At 48.3% G+C, this 24,036-nt stretch overlaps 2 protein-coding genes across 2 annotated transcripts in view; one reads left to right on the top strand and one right to left on the bottom strand.

Moving 5' to 3' along the window:
* LOC311188227 (patr class I histocompatibility antigen, A-2 alpha chain-like) overlaps window positions 1–24,036 on the bottom strand; it is a gene marked incomplete at both ends in the record, with an annotated part of 424,961 nt that overhangs the window by 201,547 nt on the left and 199,378 nt on the right. The gene's annotated exons all lie outside the window — the stretch shown is intronic.
* Window positions 523–17,007, top strand: LOC311167631 (HLA class I histocompatibility antigen, B alpha chain-like; the record flags this gene model as incomplete). The annotated part of the gene is made up of 5 exons (XM_084228705.1): window positions 523–601; window positions 925–1,194; window positions 1,426–1,701; window positions 2,254–2,529; window positions 16,979–17,007. 5 exons carry the CDS (start codon window positions 523–525, stop codon window positions 17,005–17,007), a joined length of 930 nt encoding a protein of 309 aa, XP_084084831.1.

The following is a 24,036-nucleotide window of genomic DNA, read 5'->3' as shown; positions in this document are numbered from 1 at the left end:
TCCCCCGCCAGTTGGAGAGCTACACATATGGCCCAGCAGACCTCTCCTGTCTAGCCCGCTGCTCTCCTCAGCAGTGTATTTCAGTCAGTCTGCCTGTTCTCTTCCCCACTTTGTCTCCGATGATCCTCTCACCCCTGCATCTCTGGTCTGTACCCCAGCTCTATGAATAAATAAATAAATATTTTTTAAAAAGGAAGAAAATACATTAGACTCAGTCCCTGGGCCTGGACTCGGGGAGACAGTGTGACTAAGCTCTTGGTGCAGGAGAGAAGGGGGCAGGGACAGTCTCAGGTTCCTGGGTGGAGTTTTCAGGGTTTCAACACCCAGGGTGGTCTCTGAATGGGGGAGGCTACCGGTGGGGATTCCCAGTTTCCCTCTCACGACTTGTATCTTGTCCTCCTGCCTGTATACGCGTGACTCAAGCCAAGCTCACTCCCCACTGGCTGTAGAGTTTCCAGGGACACAATCAGCAGCGCTGCTTTCCCGGTTAAAAACTCTCCACAACTCAGCAAGGATTCACGGATGCGGAGGGAGCAGATGAAGCCACCAAGGCTATTCCTGCTGCTTTTGATGGCCCTGGCCCCGTCAGAGACCTGGGCTGGTGAGTCCGGGGCTGGGAGGGAAAAGGCCAATGCCTGAGGCAGGAGGGCGGGGACCCCAGAGCTGCAGGTGCAGGACCTCAGGAAAGGCATGTCTCCTGCAGTCCCTGTGCCCCTCCTGCACCCAGCCCTACCCTGGTCCCTTTTTTCCACACCCAACCTCTGCCCTTCTTTTTGCCCTCCCTGCATCTTGGCCCTTCTCCGTCCTGCCGCCCCTTATCAATCTCACCAGCCCTTCGCCTTTTTCTCCCCTCTGTGTCCCATCAGTCCATGCGCCTCACCTGGAGGGTCGGGCCAAGTCAGGGCTCACCCCTCCCGCCCCCAGGCTCCCACTCCCTGAGGTATTTCTACACCGTGGTGTCTCGGCCTGGCCTGGGGGAGCCCCGGCATGTGGAAGTGGGCTACGTGGACGACACGCAGATCCAGCGGTTTGACAGCGACTCTTCAAGTCGGAGGGTGGAGCCAGGAGCGCTGTGGGTGCAGCAGGTGGAGCCGCAGTTTTGGGACCAAGAGACGCAGGCCCAAGGGAGTAAAACAGAGCGGGGCGATAGGTGCCTGAACAGCATGCGCGGCAACTACAACCAGAGTGAGGCGGGTGAGCCACGTGGCCCGGGGCGGGGCACCACCCCCACCCCCAGGGACGCACGGTTAGGTAACGCCAGGCTCCTGGTCAGAGCGTCCCCCTGAGGCTGTGAGGCCCTCCAGCACCTTCCATCCGGGAGAGGCGGCAGGATTTTCACCTGCTTTCATTTAAGTTTATTGGGGGTTGGGAGGGAGTGGAGCTGCTGGCGGGGTGCCGGCACGGCTGACGGCGGGGGCGGGACAGGGTCTCACACATTTCAGAGAATTTACGGCTGCGAGTTGGGGCCCGACGGGCGCCTCCTCCGCGGGTATGATCAGTATGCTTATGATGGCGCCGAGTACATGGCCCTGAACCGGGACCTGCGCTCCTGGACCGCGGCGGACACCGTGGCTCAGAACGACAAGCACAGGTGGGAGGCGCACAGAAAGGCTGAGGCAGCCAGGAACTTTGTGGAGGGCAGGTGTGTGGAGATACTCCGCAGATTCCTGGAGAACGGGAAGGAGATGCTGCAGCGAATAGGTAAGAGGCCCTAGGGAGGCCTCCCAGTCTCCCCTGTGGCTGGACACTGGGAGGAAAAGAATAATAGTTAGAACCCCACTTTCTTTCTGGACAAGAGTTGGAGGAGTCCCCGGGGGTTTTAATATTCTGTACTGGAGAGAGACTGGCACAGAGGGCAATACTTTTCCTGAAGAACAGTTAAGGAATCCAGTATCTCCGGAAGTGTAGGGGAGACATCCTTGAAATTACTCTTCACTGGATCCTTTTTAGCCAGCAGCCATCAGGTGAACCCTGAGTTTCTCTCTCAAGGTCTTGTTTTCAGTCTGAGATGAGATGTGAGTCCTCATTCAGCCTCTACCCAGATCAGGAGCAAAGACAGTTTTCTCCTCCTTAGAGACCTGAATCTTCCTGCCCAGGGTTCTAGAACCTAGAACTTTCTAAGGAATAGGAGATATTTCAGATTCCCAGATCAAGCTGGTATCTGTTTTTGTGCTTCCAAGGCTGGTCATATGATGCTGCTTCAGTGTCCATGGAGGAAACCCAAAGTGTGAATTTTTTGACTTGTCTCCTCAGATCTCCCAAGGACACACGTGACCCACCACCCCACCTCTGACCAGAAGGTCACCCTGAGGTGCTGGGCCCTGGGCTTCTACCCTGCGGACATCACCCTGACCTGGCAGCGAGATGGGGAGGACCTGACTCAGGACGCGGAGCTGGTGGAGACCAGGCCTGGAGGGGATGGAACCTTCCAGAAGTGGGCGGCTGTGGTGGTGCCTTCTGGAGAGGAGCAGAGATACACGTGCCACGTGCAGCACGAGGGGCTGCAGGAGCCCCGAGTCCTGAGATGGGGTGAGAAGGGGCATGTGGGCACAGAGGCTCTGCTGAGGGGACTCAGGAGCCCTTCTAGAGACCTCAGAGGGTCAGGATGAGGCCTGGGGCTTAGGGTCTCACCTTCCCTTCCCTTCCAGGGCCCCCTTCTCAGTCCGCCATCCCCACCTCGGGCATCATTGCTGGCCTGGTTCTCCCTGGAGCTGTGCTCACTGGAGCTGCAGCTGTGATGTGGAGGAAGAAACACTGAGGTAGGAAGGGAGTGGGCGGATCTTGTCCACTGGGGGCTTTCAAGTCCTAGGGAGAACTTGCCCTCCATGTTAATGGGAAGTACCCTCTACACACATATTGCCCAGCCTCGAGCTGATTGTTATTTTTGTAAAGTACTTATGAAAATGAATCACAAATTGTTCACCTTGATAGTTCTGGTGATGGGGATCTGATTCTCAACAAATGTCAGAGGGGAAGGTCTCTGCAGAGGTGGTTAGTTCAGTGCCCTTTCATCTCATCATATTTCCTGGTCCTGGCTTGGGTTTTCACTCATATTTCTGGAAAATTCCCTGTGGTCCAGAACTAGGGGATTCCTTTAGGACTTCATGGTCTGACTCCTCCCTAGTCTCACATGATGTTTCTTCCCACAGAAGGACAAGGAGGAAGCTACACTCAGGCTGCAGGTAAGGGTGGATCAGGGTTTGGTCCCTGAGCCCTGGAGACAGTGTAGATGGAGCCCTTGGGGGAGTCACCCACATCAGTCCCTCCTGTGGTCTCATCTCTCTGTGCCTCTGACCAGGTTCTGTTTTGTTCTCCCCCAGGCAGCAACAGTGCCCAGGGCCCTGATGTGTCTCTCAGCAACCTAAAGGTGAGACCCTGGAGGCCTGTGGTGGGGTGGGGCTGGAGCAGGTTATGGGAATGCTTTGAGTAAAACATTTTGAGGATGTATTTTAAGGACATGTATGTGATTCCCTGATTTTGTTCCTGATTATTTTTTTTTCAGTGTGAGACAGCTGCCACGTGGAACTGAGTGATACAGGATTTCTTCTCATCTCTACTTTGTGACCTCAAGATCCCCTGATTTCTCTTGCTGCAAAGGGCATCTGATTGTTTCTATGTTCTTGTTGATAATGTGAGGAGGTGCAGAGACTGGCCCAGCCCTGCCCACCAGGCCCCTTCCCACACGGACCTGTGTCTCTCCCTGATGACTTTCCTGCTCCAGCAGAGGCGAGGCTGGCTCCACCCCTGCCTGTACTTTGTGTTTTCCTGAGGAATAATGTCTACTTGCCTATTGAAAGTACTAACACAGCTATTAAGTTATTTTTTCTAATCTTGTCATACGAGGTTGTTGGGTAATTTAAAAGTTCCTAAAATTTGAGAGGAAATAAATGGAAGCCCCAGGGACCTTCCAGAATTGTGTTTGCTATGCTTGAGTCTGTGTAGGTGAGGACAGGAAAAGGTTGAGAGGACCCCTTCACTAGAACGTGTTTCCACCAGGAGTGAATAGGTAAATACATATGAAATAAGTATCTATTGCTATACTGTACAATAACCACTGCATGAGTAGTAGCTACAATGTGAATACACATACAGGTACAGAAAGGGGTGCAGGTGTGGCAGGGAGGGTCTCATTTTTTTCAAAGCCACAGAACACTCCTGAGGCTCCCCATGCTAGAACAGAACCCCTTTCCCTCCACGAGGTTGGAGTTCACGCAGGAGCCGCTGCCCCTTCACTGGGCACTGCGTCCCTGCTCACACCACCGCCACCCCCGCAGCTGCACACTGGCCCCTGAGGCACTGTGGCTGTCCCTGCGGCCCCAGGACACGGGGTGTCATTACTGCCACCCTGGCCACCTTTGCCACATGCCTTCTGCTATGTCTAGTCGCTGTGTCCCCACGTCCTCTGTCAGAGTCCTGCTTATGGTCACCTGACTGGGGAGCCTCCAGTTGTGTCACCTGAAGAATGTTGGGGAAATTAAGTCTTCCTCTATATGGAAGGTGGGGCCTCTGCCTCCTACAAATGTGGAATTCCCCCACTGTGGGCAAAGGGAACATTCTGGGGATAGAGGTTGGAGGGAAGCATTTGGGGAAAAAAATGACAGATTTCAGTTTGCTCAGCTGTATTTCAACATTACAATGGACAAACAACACTGTGTAACTCCATTTCTCTTATTTTAAATGTGTAAGTTGCCCTGTGCCTGTCCCTCCATTGTATCCACACAGAGGGCCTGTGAGGCAGGAAACTGTCCCTTCATGTCATAGCCCTCAGCCCACGAGGAGCTGAGCACAGACAGCTTCACTGCACAGATGCTCTCAGGAGCCTCCTCTGCGTGGTCCTGAGTCACGAGATGAGATGCCGACCTCACGCTGCTTCTGTGATGGGAGAGACTTTTAGGTGCCTTGGATGGGAGGGAGTTTATTTTGTCTATGGGAGGAATGGAAATTAGTGTCCAGAAGGTGGACTGTGTTGGCTTTCAATTATCTACAAATTCTGTGATACACAGGAGGGGAGACAGTTCCCCCCGTGAGTGTGTCTGACTTGCTGGCTCTTCCTCGTGAGGAGAATGAGTCAGAAGGGACGCGCCACGTCACAGAGTCAGGCTCACAGGGGCTGAGACTTCCCGCCCGGGCTCCCCTCCTGGTCACTCTCTGGGGTGATTCCCTGCACACGGTGGACCCTCAGCTAAGGGGACGCCCACAGGACAAGGACCTGAGGGTTTTCTCCAGGAGCCACATGCATGAGCTCTGAGGCAGGTCCTTCCACGCTGATCACGGCCGTTCAGATCCGCCAACATCTCATCCCCATCGCAGCCTCGTGGGACCCAGAGCTGGAGCCTCTGAGTGAGACCCCTCCTGCCACCTCCTCCCCAGAGAATGTGCCAGATGCCAGATCTTTGTGGCGTGGCTGCTAAGTTTGAAGTGATTTGGTACAAACCAGTAAAAAATTAAGGCAATAAAGTGATCAGTGGCTGTTTTCTTACAAGAAACAGTGGAGGCCAGAAACAGCTCCCGTGACAGTCAAGGCCCTGATAGAAATGAGCTGTTGTTCACATTCCCTGTGAAGTGTCCTTCAAAATCAAGTTGACTTTTATTACTTCTATTTATAATTCCATTTTGTTTTTGCTATAGTTTTATTTATATATATATATCTTACATCAGTCTTCATTTTTGTACAATGTTTGCTTTCTCCTCTCAGGTGTAGTTCCCATAGAATTCCCACCACCAATTCACCCGTGCGCCGTCACCATAGTCCCTTGTGCTTGTCCCTCCCCTGTTTTGTTTTGTTTTGTATTTTCACACATTTTCAGAGTGGTATGTGTCCACACACCAGAAGGGCTGCCTTCAACCTGGAGCTGTGAGTGGGGCTGACTCTGACCCGCCTTCAGGCAGTGGAGCCCTGGAACCCCAGAATCAGACCCAAGGGCTGGTCTTCCAGGGTGGCACAGGCCTTGCTCTGTCCTCCTCATGGGCCCCTGAATCTCCCTGCTACCCCAGCATTGGGGAGCTGAGGGGGGATGTACTAGCTCTGGAAAAGGGCCCTTTAACCACCTGACCTCTCTCAACTCTCCTCCCCATGATCCTCTGTGAGTGCGCATGTTTGGGTTATACCAGCCCTGCAAGGACAGAAAAAGGCTCCAAATGTAGGTAGTTTCCTGGTCATGCAGAGGAGCCAACCCCTCTGCAGTCCCACCAGGTGAGACAGACACTCTCCCAACCCCAGCCAGATCCCGTGTCACCCACACAGACCTTCCCCTCACAGTGTCCCCCATGCTGGCCCTTCACTGCCCCCATCCTCTTTTGAAGAATTAAGGTTGATTCCCAGGAGGAGGTGCTTTCATCCCTGGAAACAGAAACAAAGGGACTCTAGAGTCTAACTTTCCATCCCAAGAGGCTGAAGGAAACTCTTTGGGGAATTGCCCAGAACCTAAGAACCTGTTATTATGTCCTGGAGACCTGGTTATTCCCTAAATCTAAAGTCACCACTGGAGAGAAACGGACACTTACACTGACACAGGACTTGGGCACCCCTTTGGGTCCTGCTGCTGGGAGCCCAGGGAGCCTTGGGAGGGCCTGGCTGAGCAGGAGAAAGGGCAGCTCTGGGCTCCTGTGCTCAGCCCTGTGGCCACCCGGGGGCGCTGCCGCGCTGCTCCGGATTCTGGTGGCGCCGCCAGGACGGGGCAAGGGCTGAGGTGGGCAGAGTTGGGGGTCCTGGAGGGCGGCGTCCTGGGGTGAGATGCTCTGTGAGGAGTCAGAGCAGCAGGGCTCAGAGGAGAGGAGACTCCGGAGCCTTCTCTGTGTGTGAAGTTTCCAGCTTTTCTCCCAGAACCCCTCTCTCCAGTTCTTTGATAGCAAAACCTGAGGAAACTGGAAATTATCTAATTTTTTGCCTTCTACAACCTGTTACTATAACAAGAACAGTTTTTTAAAATAACATTAAAAAATCGCTGTTTTAGAAATGTGGCAAAGGTAGTGGATTTCTTGTAATCCCCTACCATTTCCATTTTGTTAACAGCTCCTATGACTCAAGTTTTTTTACAGCTAAAAAAGCAATATTGATGCACTTACCAAACTCCATACTCAAGTTGTATTTTATCAGCTTTTGCTAATGTCTATTTTATGTTCCAGGATCCCACCCAGTGCATCTGATTCAGTTCCAACCAGGTCTCCTTAAGGCGCATCTGGCTGACAGTTTCTCAGACTTGCCTTGTTTTTGTAACATTGACATTGTGAAGAATATTGCTCAGGAATAATGTCCCTCAATTTCAGGATTGTTCTCTCTCTCTCTCTCTCTCTCTCTCTCGCTCTCTCGCTCTCTATCTTATTGGGACTATGGGCTTTATAAAGGAAAGAAGACCCCAGGGGTACAGTGTGATTCTCCATCCAGAATATCCAGTGCACAACACGTCCACCTGACTGATCACCAATGATATTAACCTTCAGCACCAGGCTAAGGTAGAGATTCCCATATTTCTTCCTGCAAAGCTTCTTTTTGTTCCATTTCTTTAAATACTGTTGTCTTTGGAAGGAAGTCACTGTAGGCAGCTCACAATTAACAGGTGTTCTGCTATCTGTTACATACATGTGGGATTTTTGTGCAAATACAAGATTTCAAATTAGATGGGTAAATAGCTGGGGCAGTGATCACTGGATTGTGTGGTCAGCCTTTTTTTCAAAGAAACTGTCAAGTATCTCGCACAGTGACCGGCCATTGTGCATTCCTGCCAGTAGTGATGAGGCTTCTGTTGTCCACATCCTGGGCAACACCTGATATTTTGTGCAGGGTTTGCCTTTCCAGCCTCTCCTAGGTGTGATGGCGTCACTGTTGTTCTTTTTGTGTTTCCCTAATGACCTGTAATACTGAGCATCTGTTTATGTTTTTACTTGTCACTTCTTTGTGACGTGTCTACTAAGGTCTTTTGTCCATTTTTAAATGTAGGTACCATTGGTTTTCAATATTGTTTCTGTCTTTTTTAAAAAAATTTTGTTATTTCTTTCTGATCATTAAGTTTTAAGGGTTATTTTGTAAATTCTAGATACAAGTCCTTTATCAGAATCATGATTTACAAATATTTTCTCACAGTCTGTGTCCTGAACTCGTGCAATGATGGGAAAACTAACATTATTGTCCATACAGAAGCATGGATATATATTTTTGAGATGAGAAATGATAAATTGCTAACTGGTTTTGAGCAGATACTGGCTGACTAAGGTGTTGGGGGACAGGAATAACTTATCTATGTGTATCCTTGAGTGTTATTTAAATGTTCTTGCATGTGCATAAAATAATGTTTTCAAATCATGTATTAAGACCAGAGTGCCACATTGGTTACAAGTGATGAGCCTGCACATTATAATATCTCAAAGTCATCGTTTCCCTGGGGGTTCACTCTGGTGTTGTACATTCTGTCAGTTTTAGACAAATGGATAATGATTTGTATCTATCATTATAATATCATGCAGAGTATTTCACCACTAAATATCTGCTGTGCTCCAAGGAATAAAAGCAAAGACAAACCAATGGAACCGCATCAAAAGCTTCTGCACAGTGAAGGAAACTACCATTAAAATGAGAAAGCAGCTTACCCAGTGGAAGAAAATATTTGCACAGCATCTGACAAATGGTTAAAATCCAAGCTCTACAAAGAACTCCAAAACAAGAAAACAAGCCAATCAGAACATGGGCTGAGGCACTAAATAGGCAGTCCTTCAGAGAAGGCAAACAGATGGCCAACAGGCATATGGATAAATGTTTGTCATTGTGTATCAGAAGGGAAATGACAAACCACAATGAGGTACCACCTCACACCTGTGAGAATGACTCATCTCAGAATGTCCAGAAACAACAAGCATTGCAAGGGTGAAGATAAAGGAACCCCAGTACACCGTCGGTGGGAATGGAGATGGTCCAGGTCCTCTGGAAAATAGAATGGCGTTTCCTCAAAATATTCAAAATACATCTACACGTGATCAACCATTCCTCTCCTTGGTATTTATCCAAAGAGGGCAAAACACTAATTCCAAGGAATGTGCGCCTCCCACGCTCACCGGAGTGCTGTGTGAAATAACCAACCATGGAAACAACTTAAGTGCCCAATGACAGATGAGTGGATAAGTAAGACGTGATATATTCACAATGGAATGCTGGATCGGTGAAAAAAAGATAAAATCTTGAATTTGCAACTACATGAATGGATTTGGAGGGGATGATGCTAAGTGAAATAAATCAGAAGGAGAAAGCCAAATCCTGGGTGATTTCACTCATATGTGGAATGTAAAGAAACCAAACAAGGACAGAAAAAAAAAAAAAAAACAATCAAAGCAAAGTTAAGAACCCTGACTGTATGATAGAGACTGTAAGGGGAGTGGGGTGGGGGGAAGAGGGCCCAATGGACCATGGTGGAGGACAGTGGGTGCCTTAGCAGTGTGATGTGGTAATGTATCTCTGAAGAGGTGTGACCCACACAGTGCGTAAACCAAGTTGCCTCAATAAAAAACACACAGTAATGAGGGGAAAGAAACTATTTTGAGCAAAAGAAAGATAGATTGTCTCCTCCATCCATCACTGACCTCAGGACTTTGCCTTCACCTCCTCCCTGTCATGCAGGGTGAGGTGCTGGTTCCCCACAAGGGCAGAGGCAGGAGGTACAGGGACTCCTGGGGCTGCTCAGACACCGCTGAGTAGAGACACTGCAGAGAGGGCGGCTCTGAGGGGACCAGAGACAGAGGGTCAGAGTAACCCCAGCGCTGGGTGAGGGTCTGGTTCCCAAGGAGAGGGGAGTGTATGCGTGTGTGTGTGTGTGTGTGTGTGTGAGAGAGAGAGAGAGAGAGAGAGAGAGAGAGAGAGAGAGAGAGGGAAGACAGGACACAGAAGACAATGGAAGGATAATCACACTCCAAGCCCCAGCATAAATTAATTCAAATCCCACGCAGAGTAAAGAATGTCAGTACAACACCCCAATAAATACAGTTCCATGAAGAAGCTGTTTTTGAGCAGGGCTTGAAAAAGCAGAACTGGAGAAAGGGAGGAAATTTAGAACTGTTCTCGTGGTTAGAATGTAAGGAGCCTGGGTGGGAACCCCCTCCAGGCCTCCTGCTAGGGTGTGGTGGCACACCCACACCTTTCATCTCCTTCCCCCTGTCCCCAGCAATCACTTCAAGCTCATCTCCTTTGGGGTCTCTGTAGAAAACCCACTGGCTTCAGAGTCAGGGAGCTCCAGCCTGGCAGCCCCTCTGTTTCCCAGGGGGTCACTGCCTCCGTGTGCTGCAGCCACTTTCTCTCTAGACCAGAGCTGGAGGGAGTCCCACAGGGGGAGGGAGGAGTGTGTGCCCTGCTGGCCTGGCCCAGGGGCAGGATTAGCCCAGGTCACCCCAGTTCCTGAGCTGAGACTTTGTCTAAGTCCAGGAAGGGAGGGGGAGATGGAGCAGGGTCAGCCTCAGCTCCTGGAGGAAGGTTAAATTAGAGTGGGTGAAATTATTGTTTCTTGATTGTTTCCAGGGTTCTCCCCTCTCCCCAGGGTACCCTTTCTGTGCAGCAGGGAGAGGATCTCAGATAAACCCAGGCTGGCTCCCCTACATCCCTCCCTACTATAGTGTTCAGAATGAATCTCCTTGGATTCATGGCCACACTGGAGGAGAACACAGAAAGATGTCTTACACTATATTAGCACCAGGAGTGGAGGTCAGTTTTTTACTCTGAAAGTTCTTTTAGATCCTCTCCAGTGGCGCAGCGGTTGAGTGCTGGGTTGCGAAGCTGCCCGCAGCCTCTGCAGCGCTGGTTCAATCCCTGGCCACTGGGCGAGGGTCCCACATGGTGCGCAGACCTCTCCTGCCGCCTGCTGCTCCCCTCAGCAATGTACTTCGTCAGTCTGCCTGTTCTGTTCCCCGCTCTGGCTCTGGTGAATTCTCTCACCCTCCCGTGCTTCTGACTGTACCCAGTGCTTGTATAAATAAATAAATAAATCTTTAAAAAGTCATTTATTTTATTTTTTAAATTTAAGTTGTTGCTGTAATGATGCTGCACAATCGAAAAATATCAGGAGAGGGAGAGTGTTGGCCTGAGTTTCTGAGAGCTTTCATTATTCTGTGCCTCAACCATTCTGTCTTTGCCTTGACTATTCTGTGCTTTTCACCCAGAATATGACCAGGGAAAGACTTAGCTAAGGAACCTCTCAGGGCAAAAGTCCTAGTTTGAGGATGGAATCATGCTGAAAGCAGAACAGATGTTATGCTTACAGTAGTAGAAACACCGAGGCTTCCCTTGACTGTCCCTGATTTCCCAGTTGGGACTGGGACCAGATGGTTACTCAGCCCCCACACCCTTATACATTCCCCTGTGCCTGCTTGCTCCTTTGTTTTATCTTCAGCTTGATTCTAAATAAAAATGAGACTGCCCTGGGAGCTGGGCTGCACCTTCGTGGTGTGGTCCCTCTAGGCGTCCCATTGCTCTGCACATGGCCTCTGAGTAATCCTTTTTCATCCCGCACCATACGCCATAAGACACGAGTTTAATGCAAACAACAAAAGAAAGAACACATCAAAATGAAAACCAGTATTTGCATAGATTATCCAGTCTAACCCATGACCACTGTGTAAGTTGTGAGATATTATGATCCCCTTAACCTAAAACTATGAGGAATGAGACTCAGAAGGTCAGCCCAGGTCACACAGCAGGGAAAGGAGGTGGCAAAGGGGAGGTGATGACCAAGGCTGTGGGCCCTGTGAGTAGGGGACCCAGATCTCTGACACCCTCCCCCCAACCCCCAACACCTGCTGTGGAGCTGCAGTGAGGAAGGGTCTCAGAGCTGAGGAGGCTGAGGCCTCCGTGTGGTCAAAACCACTGGAAACATCCAGAGGGAGGGTTGGGTCCTCTTAGTGATGGACACCCACTTCCTGTCCAGGCAGCCATATGTGATTAAGTTGAATTTAAAAATTCCTCCTGATGTTGCTTTTGTGATGGAGAGAGACGAGGGGAGAGAGGAGGTGATGACAGAGGCTGGGCCCTGAGACTGCTGCAGAAATGACCAGGTTCTGACCTCTGGGTTCAAACAGAATAAGGATAAATCTTCACATTATTATATTTGAATATTAATTATATGACAGGTGACCATCACTAGCACAGGAAAGGCAGACCATCACTTCTGCTTTTAGGGTTCTTTTGCAGGGAAAACAATCCCAATTATTGGCCTCTGTGGACCCAGCACATCTGACCTGGTGACCCTGACAGGAACATGGCTTTCCCATAGCCTCTCCCAGGAACTTGCTCAGAAGTAGGTTAATTACCAGAGTCAGGGGTCCTGTCATATTAGCCCCACGTTGGCATCAGTGAAGGGACAGTTATGTCAGTCTTCCTGCATCACATCATGTGGCTCATGAGGATAGAAGGTCTGTGTTCCCCACGTGTCCCCGGACCTGCCCGCTGATGCCAGTAGGAGCCATGGCACGTGCTCAGGTCCTAATCACCGTCCATATCCAGGCCTCCCTTAACCCCCGCGAGATTCCCTATCATCAAAGGAGTGGTTCTGAAATCTTAGTGCAGAAAATCTAGGATGACTGTTGAAAAGGCAGATTCCTGGATCATCCCTCAGAGAACCAGGTACAGCACCTCTGGGGCATATTTTAAGAATTTTCTTTCTGAGATGAGCTCCAGGTATTTGGGTATCACACATTAGGAATCATGATGCTAGAGCAGAGTTTCTGAATTCCTAGCAGGTAAGCAAATAAGAGAAGACCTGATCCTGTCATTCTGGGGCTGGTCCTGAAATCTATTCTCACGGACATGAAAGGTGTAACATAAAGATTAAGTTTTAGTCTACATCACTTTACCTTCTTTATGAAGGGATTCACCATATAACGTGTCTGAATTCCAGTGTCCAGATCCCCAACGGCCCGTCCATCAGCAGGTGCATCACAAGGCGTGAGTTTGAGCTCTGTGAGGGTCAATGTGTGCTCCGGGCCCAGCCCTGTTCACCTGTCTGCGCCATCTCAGCATCACAGGCCGTGGGCAGGTTCCCATCACGTCACAGGGGCTGCGTGCTCCTTGGATTTGCCAGGATGGAACCGATGAGCTGTCCCATTTGAATCAGTTTCATCATCAGGTGGCACATCTGTGCTCAGGCTGAGAGGACATGGTTTGAGTAGAGAACACAGGAGCACACCTTCTGCCACTGTCTCTTCCTGCTATTGCAAGGCCAGGACCCAGAGCCCAGGGCTCTGGGTCCTGGCCTTGCAAGGCCCTGGGTCCTGGCCTGGCCCTCAAGTGCACGTGCCATTTACATTTCAGGTGGGAGCTTTTTCTGCACTTTCCCTCTATCAGACTTTGACTCACAGAAGACCACATGAGATGAGAAGCCACATCTTTTTCTTTGGCGTGATATTGGTAATTAGTAGGGCTTGATAACCCAAAGCAGTCACATCGCAGAGAGCCTGTGCTCCTTCGAGGTGGAGGGAACCTTATTCAAACAGCTCAGGACCCATGAGTAATGGGGATTCTCACTATTGAGGCTAAAACCATCTGTCAGATTGATGAGAGGCACTTGATTTCTTGATTTTGGGGAGGAGAGAGGACAAATTCAGAGATTGTTTCAGACTTTAGTGAACCAATTCCAAGGGCTCCTTTCAAATTTGACTGTATTTCTGGTGACCTCATCAGATAATGCAGAAGCATCCTCAGTCTGTAGGTGCTGCTTCCAATTCCGCAGTGAGGCCAGAGGGACCGTTCTCCGTTGTGCTGGCCGTGCACGGTCAGTGGTTCCTGAGGAGGTTCTGTGCTTCCCAGACCCCAGGTCTAATCTCATGTTGATACAGGGCAGCAAGGGCCACTAAATTGTCCATGGACACTGCCCAAATAGTTCACTGGTCACTGCCTGAGTTCTTTACCTGCACGCACAATTGCAAGACTACTCAGGCTCAGGGAACAACAACAAAGGAATTTATTTAAGAAACCAGGGGAAAGCAAAGAGTTGCTGAGGCCAAAAATGGCCTTTATCTCACCCAAAGCAGTGTCCAATATCATTTATGGCAAAGACCTGTCAGTGAGACATGCCAGTGAAAAAGAAGAAGGACCATTATTATATACTAATAATGAGTTGAATCCAGTCATTTGAAAACTCTATGTTAACATGTAATTTGCTGTATCCCCTCAGCTCCACAGCAACAGTGAAATGGTGGGAACACTTAATCTGTGGTAGACTGTGGCAGGCTGCACCTCCCATGCTGTCTCTTGACAAGGTCCGGGCATTGGGGGAGACTCCTGAGAAGCGGGGAGTTCCTGTGCTCCCCCGTAGAGGGAAAGTTGTACTTCCCAGAAGAAGGAAGTTCTTGCACTTCCCAAAGAAGATCTGAACTAGGGAGTCTCCATGGCAATGCCTGCTAATGCTCTCCTCTTTGTTCTTGGTTAATGCTAAAGTAAGTTAGTTATTAACTGGCATGTGAAAACCTAATTCGGACCCAGGTGACAATTGTCCTTACCCATGAACTATCACTAAAGAAGTAAAAATTGTTAAAGGTATAGTTAGGAAAGAAATGTTTCGGCCCTAAGAACTATGGAGAACAAGCTGCCCTGAACCAGCTGTGCTTGGAAACCATAGCCTATCCTGGGGGGTACCTGTTTGCGGCAACAATACATTTCCAGGTGTATGAGGTCAAATATTTGCAGTGTGGAGGTTAGGAATTTCTAGTTAAGAGTTAGACTTCAGTAGAACTTATGTAGATTTGATGAGTTGTCTTAGACCACTTTGAAGTAATTAATATATTAACCAAGTTAATTGAGTGCTAGGAGATAGATTGATTTTAGTAATTGAATATAGAATAGGAATTTTACACCCACTTTTGTAATTTGGGAAAGTTTAATTGTTGCCAAATGTTGTGCTGTCTTGTATGATTGATCATGCTAGTGAATGAGCTGTACCTAGGAAACTAATTGTTTTTAGGTTACCAAAGAAATGGCCTACAGGTGTAAGGCCAAGGGAGTCTTTACATGATCATGAGAAAATATGTATTGATTGTCTTTGTTCTGCTTCAATGCTTACGCTGATGTAATCCCACCGCTCACCTTAAGGTATAAATAAAGTCCCGCTGAGACCCTCAGCAGGAGATACTTGCACAAAATAAGGTGTCCGTATCTTCCTCACTCCTACCTCGCTCCACTTCCCCTCAGCCCTCCGAAAGAGAAAAACTTCGACTCCGTCCTCTCCTTTTTGAGATCCCCGACATGACTTCTAGCTGGAGCTGGTCTCCAGCAGTAGACCTAACAGTAAACATGATTCTCAGTAGACTCAATTCTTTAAAAAATCATAGGTGGTTCGTTAGAGAATGATCATAGACAAAATTATAGTTCAGTGTTGCAAAGAGAAAAAAGGATTAAAAACACTACGATTTGTTGTAATCAGCAGAATAAGTTTGTTGGAAGATGCTGCTTTCTAGCCATGTGGTTGGATATATAAATGGTGTAAAAAAATAATAATCTGCAGAATCAAGTACAAGATCCATCTCAGACCCAGCAAACAGCAAAGGCTGGGGACCCAGTGATGGTGCAGGTGCAACAAGACACAAATTGGGGGACTCAGTCAGCAGGACTCAGGCTTTGTGGTCAAATGAGTTCGATGCCAAACTAAAGAGGGTCAGTCCACCATTCAGCACTGCTAGGCCAGGAAGCCTGGGCTGATCTCAGCCCCAGTCAACTGTCAGGCACAGCCTGGAGGATCTCAAATTTTGGTTTTGAAGTTTGGCTTTATCTGACCCTTTGGTTTCTTTACATCCATATATAAATGACATCACTGGTATTTGCCTTCCTCTTTTGACTTATTTCAATTAATGTAATCCCTCCCAGCTCCATCCATATTGCTGCTGATGGCATGAGTTTGTTTTTTGATCCCTGAATAGTGTTCCACTGTGTGTATAAACCACAGCTTCTTCTTCTTTTTTTTTTTTAAAGAGGCATGTATTTTTATTTATTTATTTGTTTATTTGTTTGTTTGTTTATACATGCACTGGGTACAGTCAGAAGCGCGGGAGGGTGAGAGAATTCACCAGAGCCAGAGCGGGGAGCAGAGCAGGCAGAAGGACCGAAGTACACTGCTGAGGGGAGCAGCGGGCGGCAGGAGAGGTCTGCGTGCCATGTGGGACCCTCCTCCGGTGGCCGGGGAGCAGCCGGGGATCGAACCGGCAACGCAGAGGCCGCGGGGAGCTTTGCAACCCAGCGCTCAACCGCTGCACCACCGGGGAGGCCCAAACCACAGCTTCTTGATATCTCATCTGTTTTGGGGCATTTAGGTTGTTTCCATAGCGTGGCTATTACAAATAGTGCAGCAGTGATCATGGGAGTGCAAGTTTCCCTTCAAAGCAGTGTATTTGTGCATGTGGGTAGATACCTCGAAGTGGAATTGCTGGGTCTGATGACAGATGCACTTTTACTCTTTTAAGAAACTTTGATACTGTTTCTCATAAGGGTTGAACCAGTCTACATTTCCAAAACCAGTGTATTTCTCCATATCCTAGTCAGGACTTGTTTCTTCTGGTGTTTTTGATTTGAGCCATTCTCAAAGGTGTGATATGGTTTCTCATTGTGATTTAAACCAGGGGCTCCTAAAGTCACAAAATGGGGCCAGAAGAAATTCTGCATCACTCACTCAGTCCACACAAGTTTGCTATGTCACACTGTGAAAGAAAATAACCATGAAAAATTTAGGTGACTAAGAGCTGACATTCTCAAAAGTCCACTGCATCCTCAGAATGTTCCCCCACAGCTTCCCCATAACCTGGGCCCATCCTCTCTGCCCCAGCCCCTCCCACCACAGGCCTCCAGGGTCTCACCTTTAGACGCTGAGACACACATCAAAGCCCTGGGCACTGTTGCTGCCTGGGGGAGAACAAAACAAACAAACAAAAACAAACAACAACAACAAAAAAAAATCCCAAAACCTAGTCAGAGCCACAAGAGATAAGAATGAAGGAGGAACTTATGTGGGTGACTCCCCCACAGGTTCCATCTACATTATCCGGAAAAAGTAGAGTATTCTGGACCAAGTGTCTCTCTAGTACTGAATATGAAACCCAGGCGGGCCCCTCTCCCACCAGAAGGAGAGCCATGTTCTGACCATTACGACATTTCCCTCTTGGGGTATCAGTTAGAGGAGAGGTGGGAGGCCTCATGATCCCTCGTCATTGTTGCTGCAGCACCTCCTTCCAGTACTGCAGGAATCTGCAGAGCCACATTAAGCATCTGCTCTGCACACTGTGCCTGAGGTGCGCTGCCCTGCCCCAAGCTTCCCACTCCGCGGGATGATCTGGGCCACTGTGTCCCTCATGGTCCAGAAGCACTGGTCCTTTCATGACGTAATAATCAGCGCAGTCGTAGGTGTACTGATCATACCTGCAGAGGAGGCTCTGTCAGGTCCGACGTCACAGTCACACAACCTCTGCATGGTGTGAGACCAGGAGCCTCCCCCTGGCCCCGTGTCGGCCCACCCACATCCCTCCCTCCTGGAATAAACCTAAACTGAGATGCAAACTCAAGGATGAAAGCCCCGCGGGTGCGGGAGGGTCCACCGGCTTCAGGGTGATGCTGGGTCTCCGAGATCTGGGAATGACCTAGAGCGCGTCACGTACCAGGCTCACTGTGGCTGTAGTACCTGCGTGGGGAGTCTAGGAGCGCTAGGAATATCTGTGTGTTGTTGTCTTGGACCCGCCTGCGTCTCCTCGTCCGGACCCTCATGGCCCACCCATTCCACCCAGGGGCCCGCAGCTCCATCCTCGGAATCACGGCGTAGCTGTCTAACTGCGTGAACTGCGTGTTGTTGCGTATCCCATGGTGACCCGGTGTAGAAAAGCATCATGGAGGGGAAGCCTGCAGGCTGGGAGGGGGAGACCCAGTTAACCTTCCTCCCAGCACAGGTCCGGGGCCCCAGGGAGATGGGCCTGGAGGCATTTGGAGTGGGAGAGGGTGGAGACAACTCATAAGATTGGACTAGAAGGGAGGAGGAGATTGAGGCCCTAGGTGGGGGAATTCAAGTGACCAGTGTGAGGCTGGGAGGGACAGAAAGGGACCCGGACAGGGCTGGCCAAGGGGAGACAACTGGGTTGGCTGAGGAGACATGCCCTTCTGGGGGTCCTGTGGCCTAGTAAGGGGACAACTTGCTCCTCACTCCAGCAGCAGCTGTTTCCCTCTGGACACGGCACTCACCCACCCAGGTCTGGGTCAGCTCCAGGGACCCTGAGAGCAGCAGCACTAGGGATAGGGGCCTCATGATCAGCACCCTCAAATTCTGGTGTCATTTGTTACAGAGCAGGGAGAAGGGCGCTCCAAAGCCCCCAAAACTGCCTGCTCTAAATAGGTTCTGCCATACCCCGCATCAAGACAAAACATAAGATTTTTTTTAAAAAGGTTTGTTTATTTATGCATACAAGAGCTGGGGTTCAGGCTAGAGGTGCAGGGGTGGGAGTGGGGTGGCGGGGTGAGGGGGTGAGAGGTTTCATCAGAGACAGTGGGGAACAGAACAGGCAGGCTGACTGAAATACACTGCTGAGGGGAGCAGGGAGCGAGACAGGAGAGGTCTGTTGCACCATGTGGTTTGCTTCCTGGCTGGGCATGGAACTTGTGCTGCAGAGGCTGTGGATTGCTTCATAGTGCGGTGCTTAACCCCTTGCACCACCAGGGAGGCCCCAAAACATAAGACTTTAATGAAAAGGAACTTTAATACAATTAGGGAACAATACAGAAAAGACAAAGAATATAGTTTCTAAATCCAGCACCCAAAGTTACCCATCCCCTCATGGGTAAAAGTCCAGCCAAATGGGATTGGCCCAGAGCAAAGCCCCAAAGCAGGGACCCATAGAAAAGGATCAGAAACAACCAGACAAGGAGGAAAAGAGCAAAATCAAATCAAGATAAAAGCTGCCATTGTCTCTTCCCCACGGGTCCCTCACCCACATCTGTGTCACGCAGTCCACGACCAAAAGGCAAGTGCAGTTTCTTCACATGTCTCTCTGCTCCATGTGCCTCCTCCAGGGCTCCTTCTGGTTCTCCAACCTGCATCCTTCCTTCCCTAGTCTCATCTCTAGCTTCTTTTCCTTTCTGCTCCACCCTCCTTTGTATGTGGCAGGGAACCTGGAACTTCCCTTTTTCCTGGACATCACTCTGTTACAATTTGACTCCAGTGGAGGTTGGTGGAGCCTTTATATCTGGGCATCACGGTGATATTGATTGCTTCTCTGGAACCCTGAGGTTCCAGAATGGGAAGTGAGAACTGGGGATGAGTCACAAAAATCCAGGAAGGAGGACTGGCACAGGTGGTGAGAGGAAGAAGTGAAAATGAGTGGAGGATGGGGTATACCCAACAGTAACCTTCCCACCCTAGACACAGCCCTGGAGGCTGAGACTATGAGACCACCATCAGGGGACCTGGGACTTTGCCTGCCTCCTCCTCTCCTGTATGGCAAGCTTTGTCACACTGTCTCCTTGAGTACAGGCCCAGGTGCTGATTCAGCAATTCTCAAACATTTTCCTTCCAGAATCTCTACACAGTCTTACAAATTAGCCACAGCCCTGAGTATAATTTTGTTCACAAGGTTATAGCTATCCACTGAATAAAACTGTTTTTAATGATGTTACTATTTTATTTAGAGTAATATTAAAGCCAATGTACGTTAACAGAAAGTGTTTTAAAGAAAAATAACTATTTCTGAAAATAATCAGGGCAATGAGAAGAATGGATCTTTTACATTTCATATTTTTGCAAATGTTTTTGTCTCAGAAGACAGATTTTCATTCACGCTTCCTTCTGCATGTAATCTCGTAAAGTCTATGAAAAATACACACAACCTCAAAAAATATGTAGGCGTGGTATTTTCAGATAATTGTGAATGTTCCAATTTGATACTAAATTAAAACTATACAAGTAGTAGTTTCTCGAAGGTTATTTGCAAAGTGAAATCTGAAATATCATTGAATAATTTCATATTCTATTCCATTTCCATAGTCCTTTTTTACATATTGAATGGATTTTTTACAAATGTATGCATTTTTAAAAGAAATGCATTCTTTCACTGTTACATATGTAGTCATTGTTAATTACAACAAAATCAAATTATCAAAAACTCATACCCATTTTTTTACATAAATATCAAAATAAAATATTAGCGCTAGAAGTTGTCAAGTTAGGATGGGACACAATTTTCCATAATTTTTTTCTGACAGCTTATATTTTATCAAGGTAAAATTACTGTCAGTTGACGATCATCACTGATTTTCTTAAAGTATTAGACATTTGTTTTCAGGAAAGTGTGTGCCAATTAACCCATCTAAATATCCATAGTTTCTGTAAGTTATCCATTCACATAAACATGGTATTGCCTTAAAAAAAAAAAAAAAGAACGAGAACCTAATTCATCTCATGCAATTATTTTCCTTGGGAAACAGTGCTTGGGAATGCCGCAGAAGTGCTGTGTGTACTTCCATGTCATCAATCAGATAATTTTTAATATGTGGATTTTAGGATGATTCAATTGTGAAGATAATTTTGACTCTCAACCAGGACATTTCAAGTGAAACTAGCTTGAGTTTTTGTGTCGCAAGTAAGTGCTGGTGAAGAATTACTACTACTGCAGTTGATACTATTGTTAGGGCAATTTCCCCAAGAAATCAGACGGCACTCAGAGAGGTGGAGAGAGAGATTTAATTGTCACACTGGTGGGCTCAGTGGGATCGTCCCCCAAAGGGCTGAGCACCCAAGAGTAAAAATGGCAATATTTTATAGTTGGTGTGCGGAAACTTGCCATCCCATCCATCATAGCATACGCATTCTTTATTGTTCGGGAAAGGGGTCAAGGGAGTCACAGCTACCACCACGGACAAGCAATGCAGAACACCCGGCAACTTCTTCACTTCAGCAAGCAGCAGAATCAAGGCAGTAGACTCCCCCAAGCAGCAGCCTTGGGAAACCTCCTGCTTCACTATAAGCTCCATTTTATAAAGTTTTACCTCAACAAATGTCAAAATAGTGCAAAGGCAAATAGTGTCTAAGTGATGTTTTGAAAATACTTTTGATCTCATGGATCCCATGAAACATTCTGGGTGACTGCAAGGGTTTCACAAACTACATTTTGGCAAATGCTTTTCTCAGTGAACCAGGGGCATCTCCCAAGTGTTCTCTGCCTTTGCCTCCTCTTCACTTCCCAGAATCCCTCTCCCTGGCTGGCTCCTGCCTCCCCAAGCTGCCTCCCCTGCAGATACAATGGGGAGCAGAGAGAGGTCCCTGGAGACGCGGAGCTTGCACTGTCAGGAGAGATGGACACTGAGTAAAGGTGACAAAGACACGTGTAAACCCGACCTGAGTCACGTGGTGGGAGGAATGAGCGGGTTTATTGTGAAAGCAGAGAAGCAGGAGTGCTAATAGGTTCGAGCCACTATTATCAATAATATCATAAGGTATAAAAATATTTTTAAAAATTGGTATAAGGAAAAAAATCTTATAAAATTGTATATACTCATAGAATAAGAGAGTGTTCTTAGAAATTAGAAATTTAATCATAGAAATGAATAATATCAGCAGATGAACTTTATATTAAAGTAATATAAAAGTTATATTAAAGGTAATATAAAAGTTATATTAAAGTATATTAAAGTCTCACATCTCACTCCCACTAAGTAAAAGAAATGGAAAAGAAATGACAAACAGAAGATCTATAAGAATATGAGTCTACCAATCAGGAGATTCCAACAAGTTATTAACAAGTTTCTAAAGAGCAGATAGTAGAAATGATAAAAAAAAAAAAAATTCAAGCAAATCCCTGAGCACTCACAGATAAAATGTGCACGCTGAGTGTCCTACCCGGGTTCCTCCTACAGGGGATGAGCAGCCCCACACCATGACCCGCCCCAGGGACTTTCAGAAAGAGGCTGGAGAAGGACAGACCTTGGGTCCCCCAAGAGACAACTCAGGCCTGGAGGCCAGAAGACCCTGGAGCCAGGCCTGCCCAGTCCTCAGGGGAATCCAGCCCAGAGTCCAGGTCAGGCCCAGGTAAGGGAGGCACCACGGGCACAGACATTCACCTCAGTTGTTCATGGTCTCAAAGACGATGGACACAGAGAACAGGACACAGGAAAATCAACCATAGGGGAGCAGGACAGGAGAGAGTCCAAGGGTGAGGTGAAGGATCTGGGCCTTCAGCCCTGCCCAGGTGAGCATGACCCAGGCCCCAGGAGGCAGGACTGAGGCTGTGGGACAGGGGTCTGCCCAGGATGAAGCGGGTAGTATAGCTGGTACGTGTAATATGTTCCTGGAGATTCTGACTTCGGGGGAGATTTTGGAGGTGAATGAGCACAACAAGAACTAAGGTAATGAGGGAACAAGATAATTATAACTCCAGGTGCAATAAAAAAAATCAATCCAAGAAGGAAAACTGTCCTGGTCTACTCACTGCTCAACTGTGACTAGCTCTCATGTGGTCATAATGATGCAAAGCCTGGATCCACGTTGTATCTCAACAACCTACCAGAGGACCCTCAGGGGGCAAATACCCATTTGCATGTGCATTCTGAGGGGTCACCTCCAAGGCCTCCTTACCCCTCAGAGTCAGCTTCAGATCCTTGCTGAAGACTTCAATGTGAAGGAGTAGAACATGGTGGCATTCAGGGAGCCCCCAAAAACAGCAGTTGGGAAGACAGCCAGCCAGGCAGCCACCCTGGGGAGGAAGCTGTGGCTGCTCATGCAAGAGAGAAAACACATGGAGGAAGCAAGTCACCAGGCCCTTCAGATCATGCCCCAAGTGCTTTGTGGTGCCCAAGCCCTGACACAGGAAACATCTCTTCTGAGAGAACACAAGACTGTGGTCAAAAAGGATAGTAAAAAATGTGAACAGGACACATCTCAATCTATGCAGTTGTCGGTAGAGACAAACCAGGCTAAGTTCAGAGAGCAACTGCTGCAGAACCTCCAAGAAGCAGACATGTGAGCATGTTGGGAGCTGACATTGAGGAGACACTGAAAACTCAGACAGAGCCGAGATTTCTGCCAGGCTGACAGGCACGCGGAACAACTTAGTGGTGGTCTCCATCCTTCAGGCCGCTCAGAAAACTGGGTGCACTCGGGGGCTTTGAAGGCCAGGCTGGAGGCCTTGACTGGTCCCCGGTTGCATACACACCGCTCGGTGTGGTATTTTATATGAACATGTTTTGGACCCAAATTCATTGTAGAAAACTTAAATCTTGGAAAGTGAAACCTCCGATAATTTGGGGACACTGCATCAGATGCTGATGAGGATTTAGAACAATAGGGATGCCTATTCAGAGAAACAAATTGTTCCCCAAATGGCTGCCTAGTCAAGTGGGTCCAGTGAAGGACTATCTCCCCTCCATCTCAGGAGAGGCTGGATTCCTTAACTGTCCTTCAGTTAAAGTAGGGCTCTGTGGGCGAATATCTCTCTTGTACAGAACAGGAAACCCAGGGGGACTCCTCCCTCTCTGACCAGAAAGTGGGTGCTGAGGGGCTGAAAAGCAGGAGGAAGTGGGAAAGAGCCCTCTCAGGAAGGGTGGGGGTGAGCTGACCTGGGCAATGGCATCTGGAGGTGGCAGGGCTGTGCCCACTGGGCTCTGTGCTCTTCAATTGAGAGAGAGAGAGAGACAGAGACAGAGACATACAGAGAGACTGACTCAGGAAGCAGCAGCAGGATCTACAACACACAAGGAAAGAATGAAACAAAATCTCTCCCAGAGTGAGTACTACAGTAATTTTTTCTCTCTCATTTGTAACATTTTTTTAAACAATTTATTATAAAAATTATAAATGATAAAAAAACACTATTGCACATAAATTCTACATTATACATATACACCTAATCAGAATAAAACATCCCTTCCTAAATTTTAAAAAGGAAGGCAGGTGTTGGTCGTCAGGCTCAGCACAGAGCTGAAGGGCTGGGCTCCCAGTCTGCTTTGGGCGGGGCCCTCACAGCCCTTCCTCCCTCCTCAGGACGCTGCTTTCTGTGGGGCCAACACAGGGGTCTCACCCTTCTCTTTTGGGTGTGGCCATTTATTATATTGTA

The sequence above is a fragment of the Talpa europaea genome (genome assembly GCF_964194135.1).
Source record: "Talpa europaea genome assembly, chromosome: 2".
NCBI lineage: Eukaryota > Metazoa > Chordata > Mammalia > Eulipotyphla > Talpidae > Talpa > Talpa europaea.
Note: the sequence above shows the minus strand (reverse complement) of the source record. Positions and strands in the feature narration are given on the sequence as shown.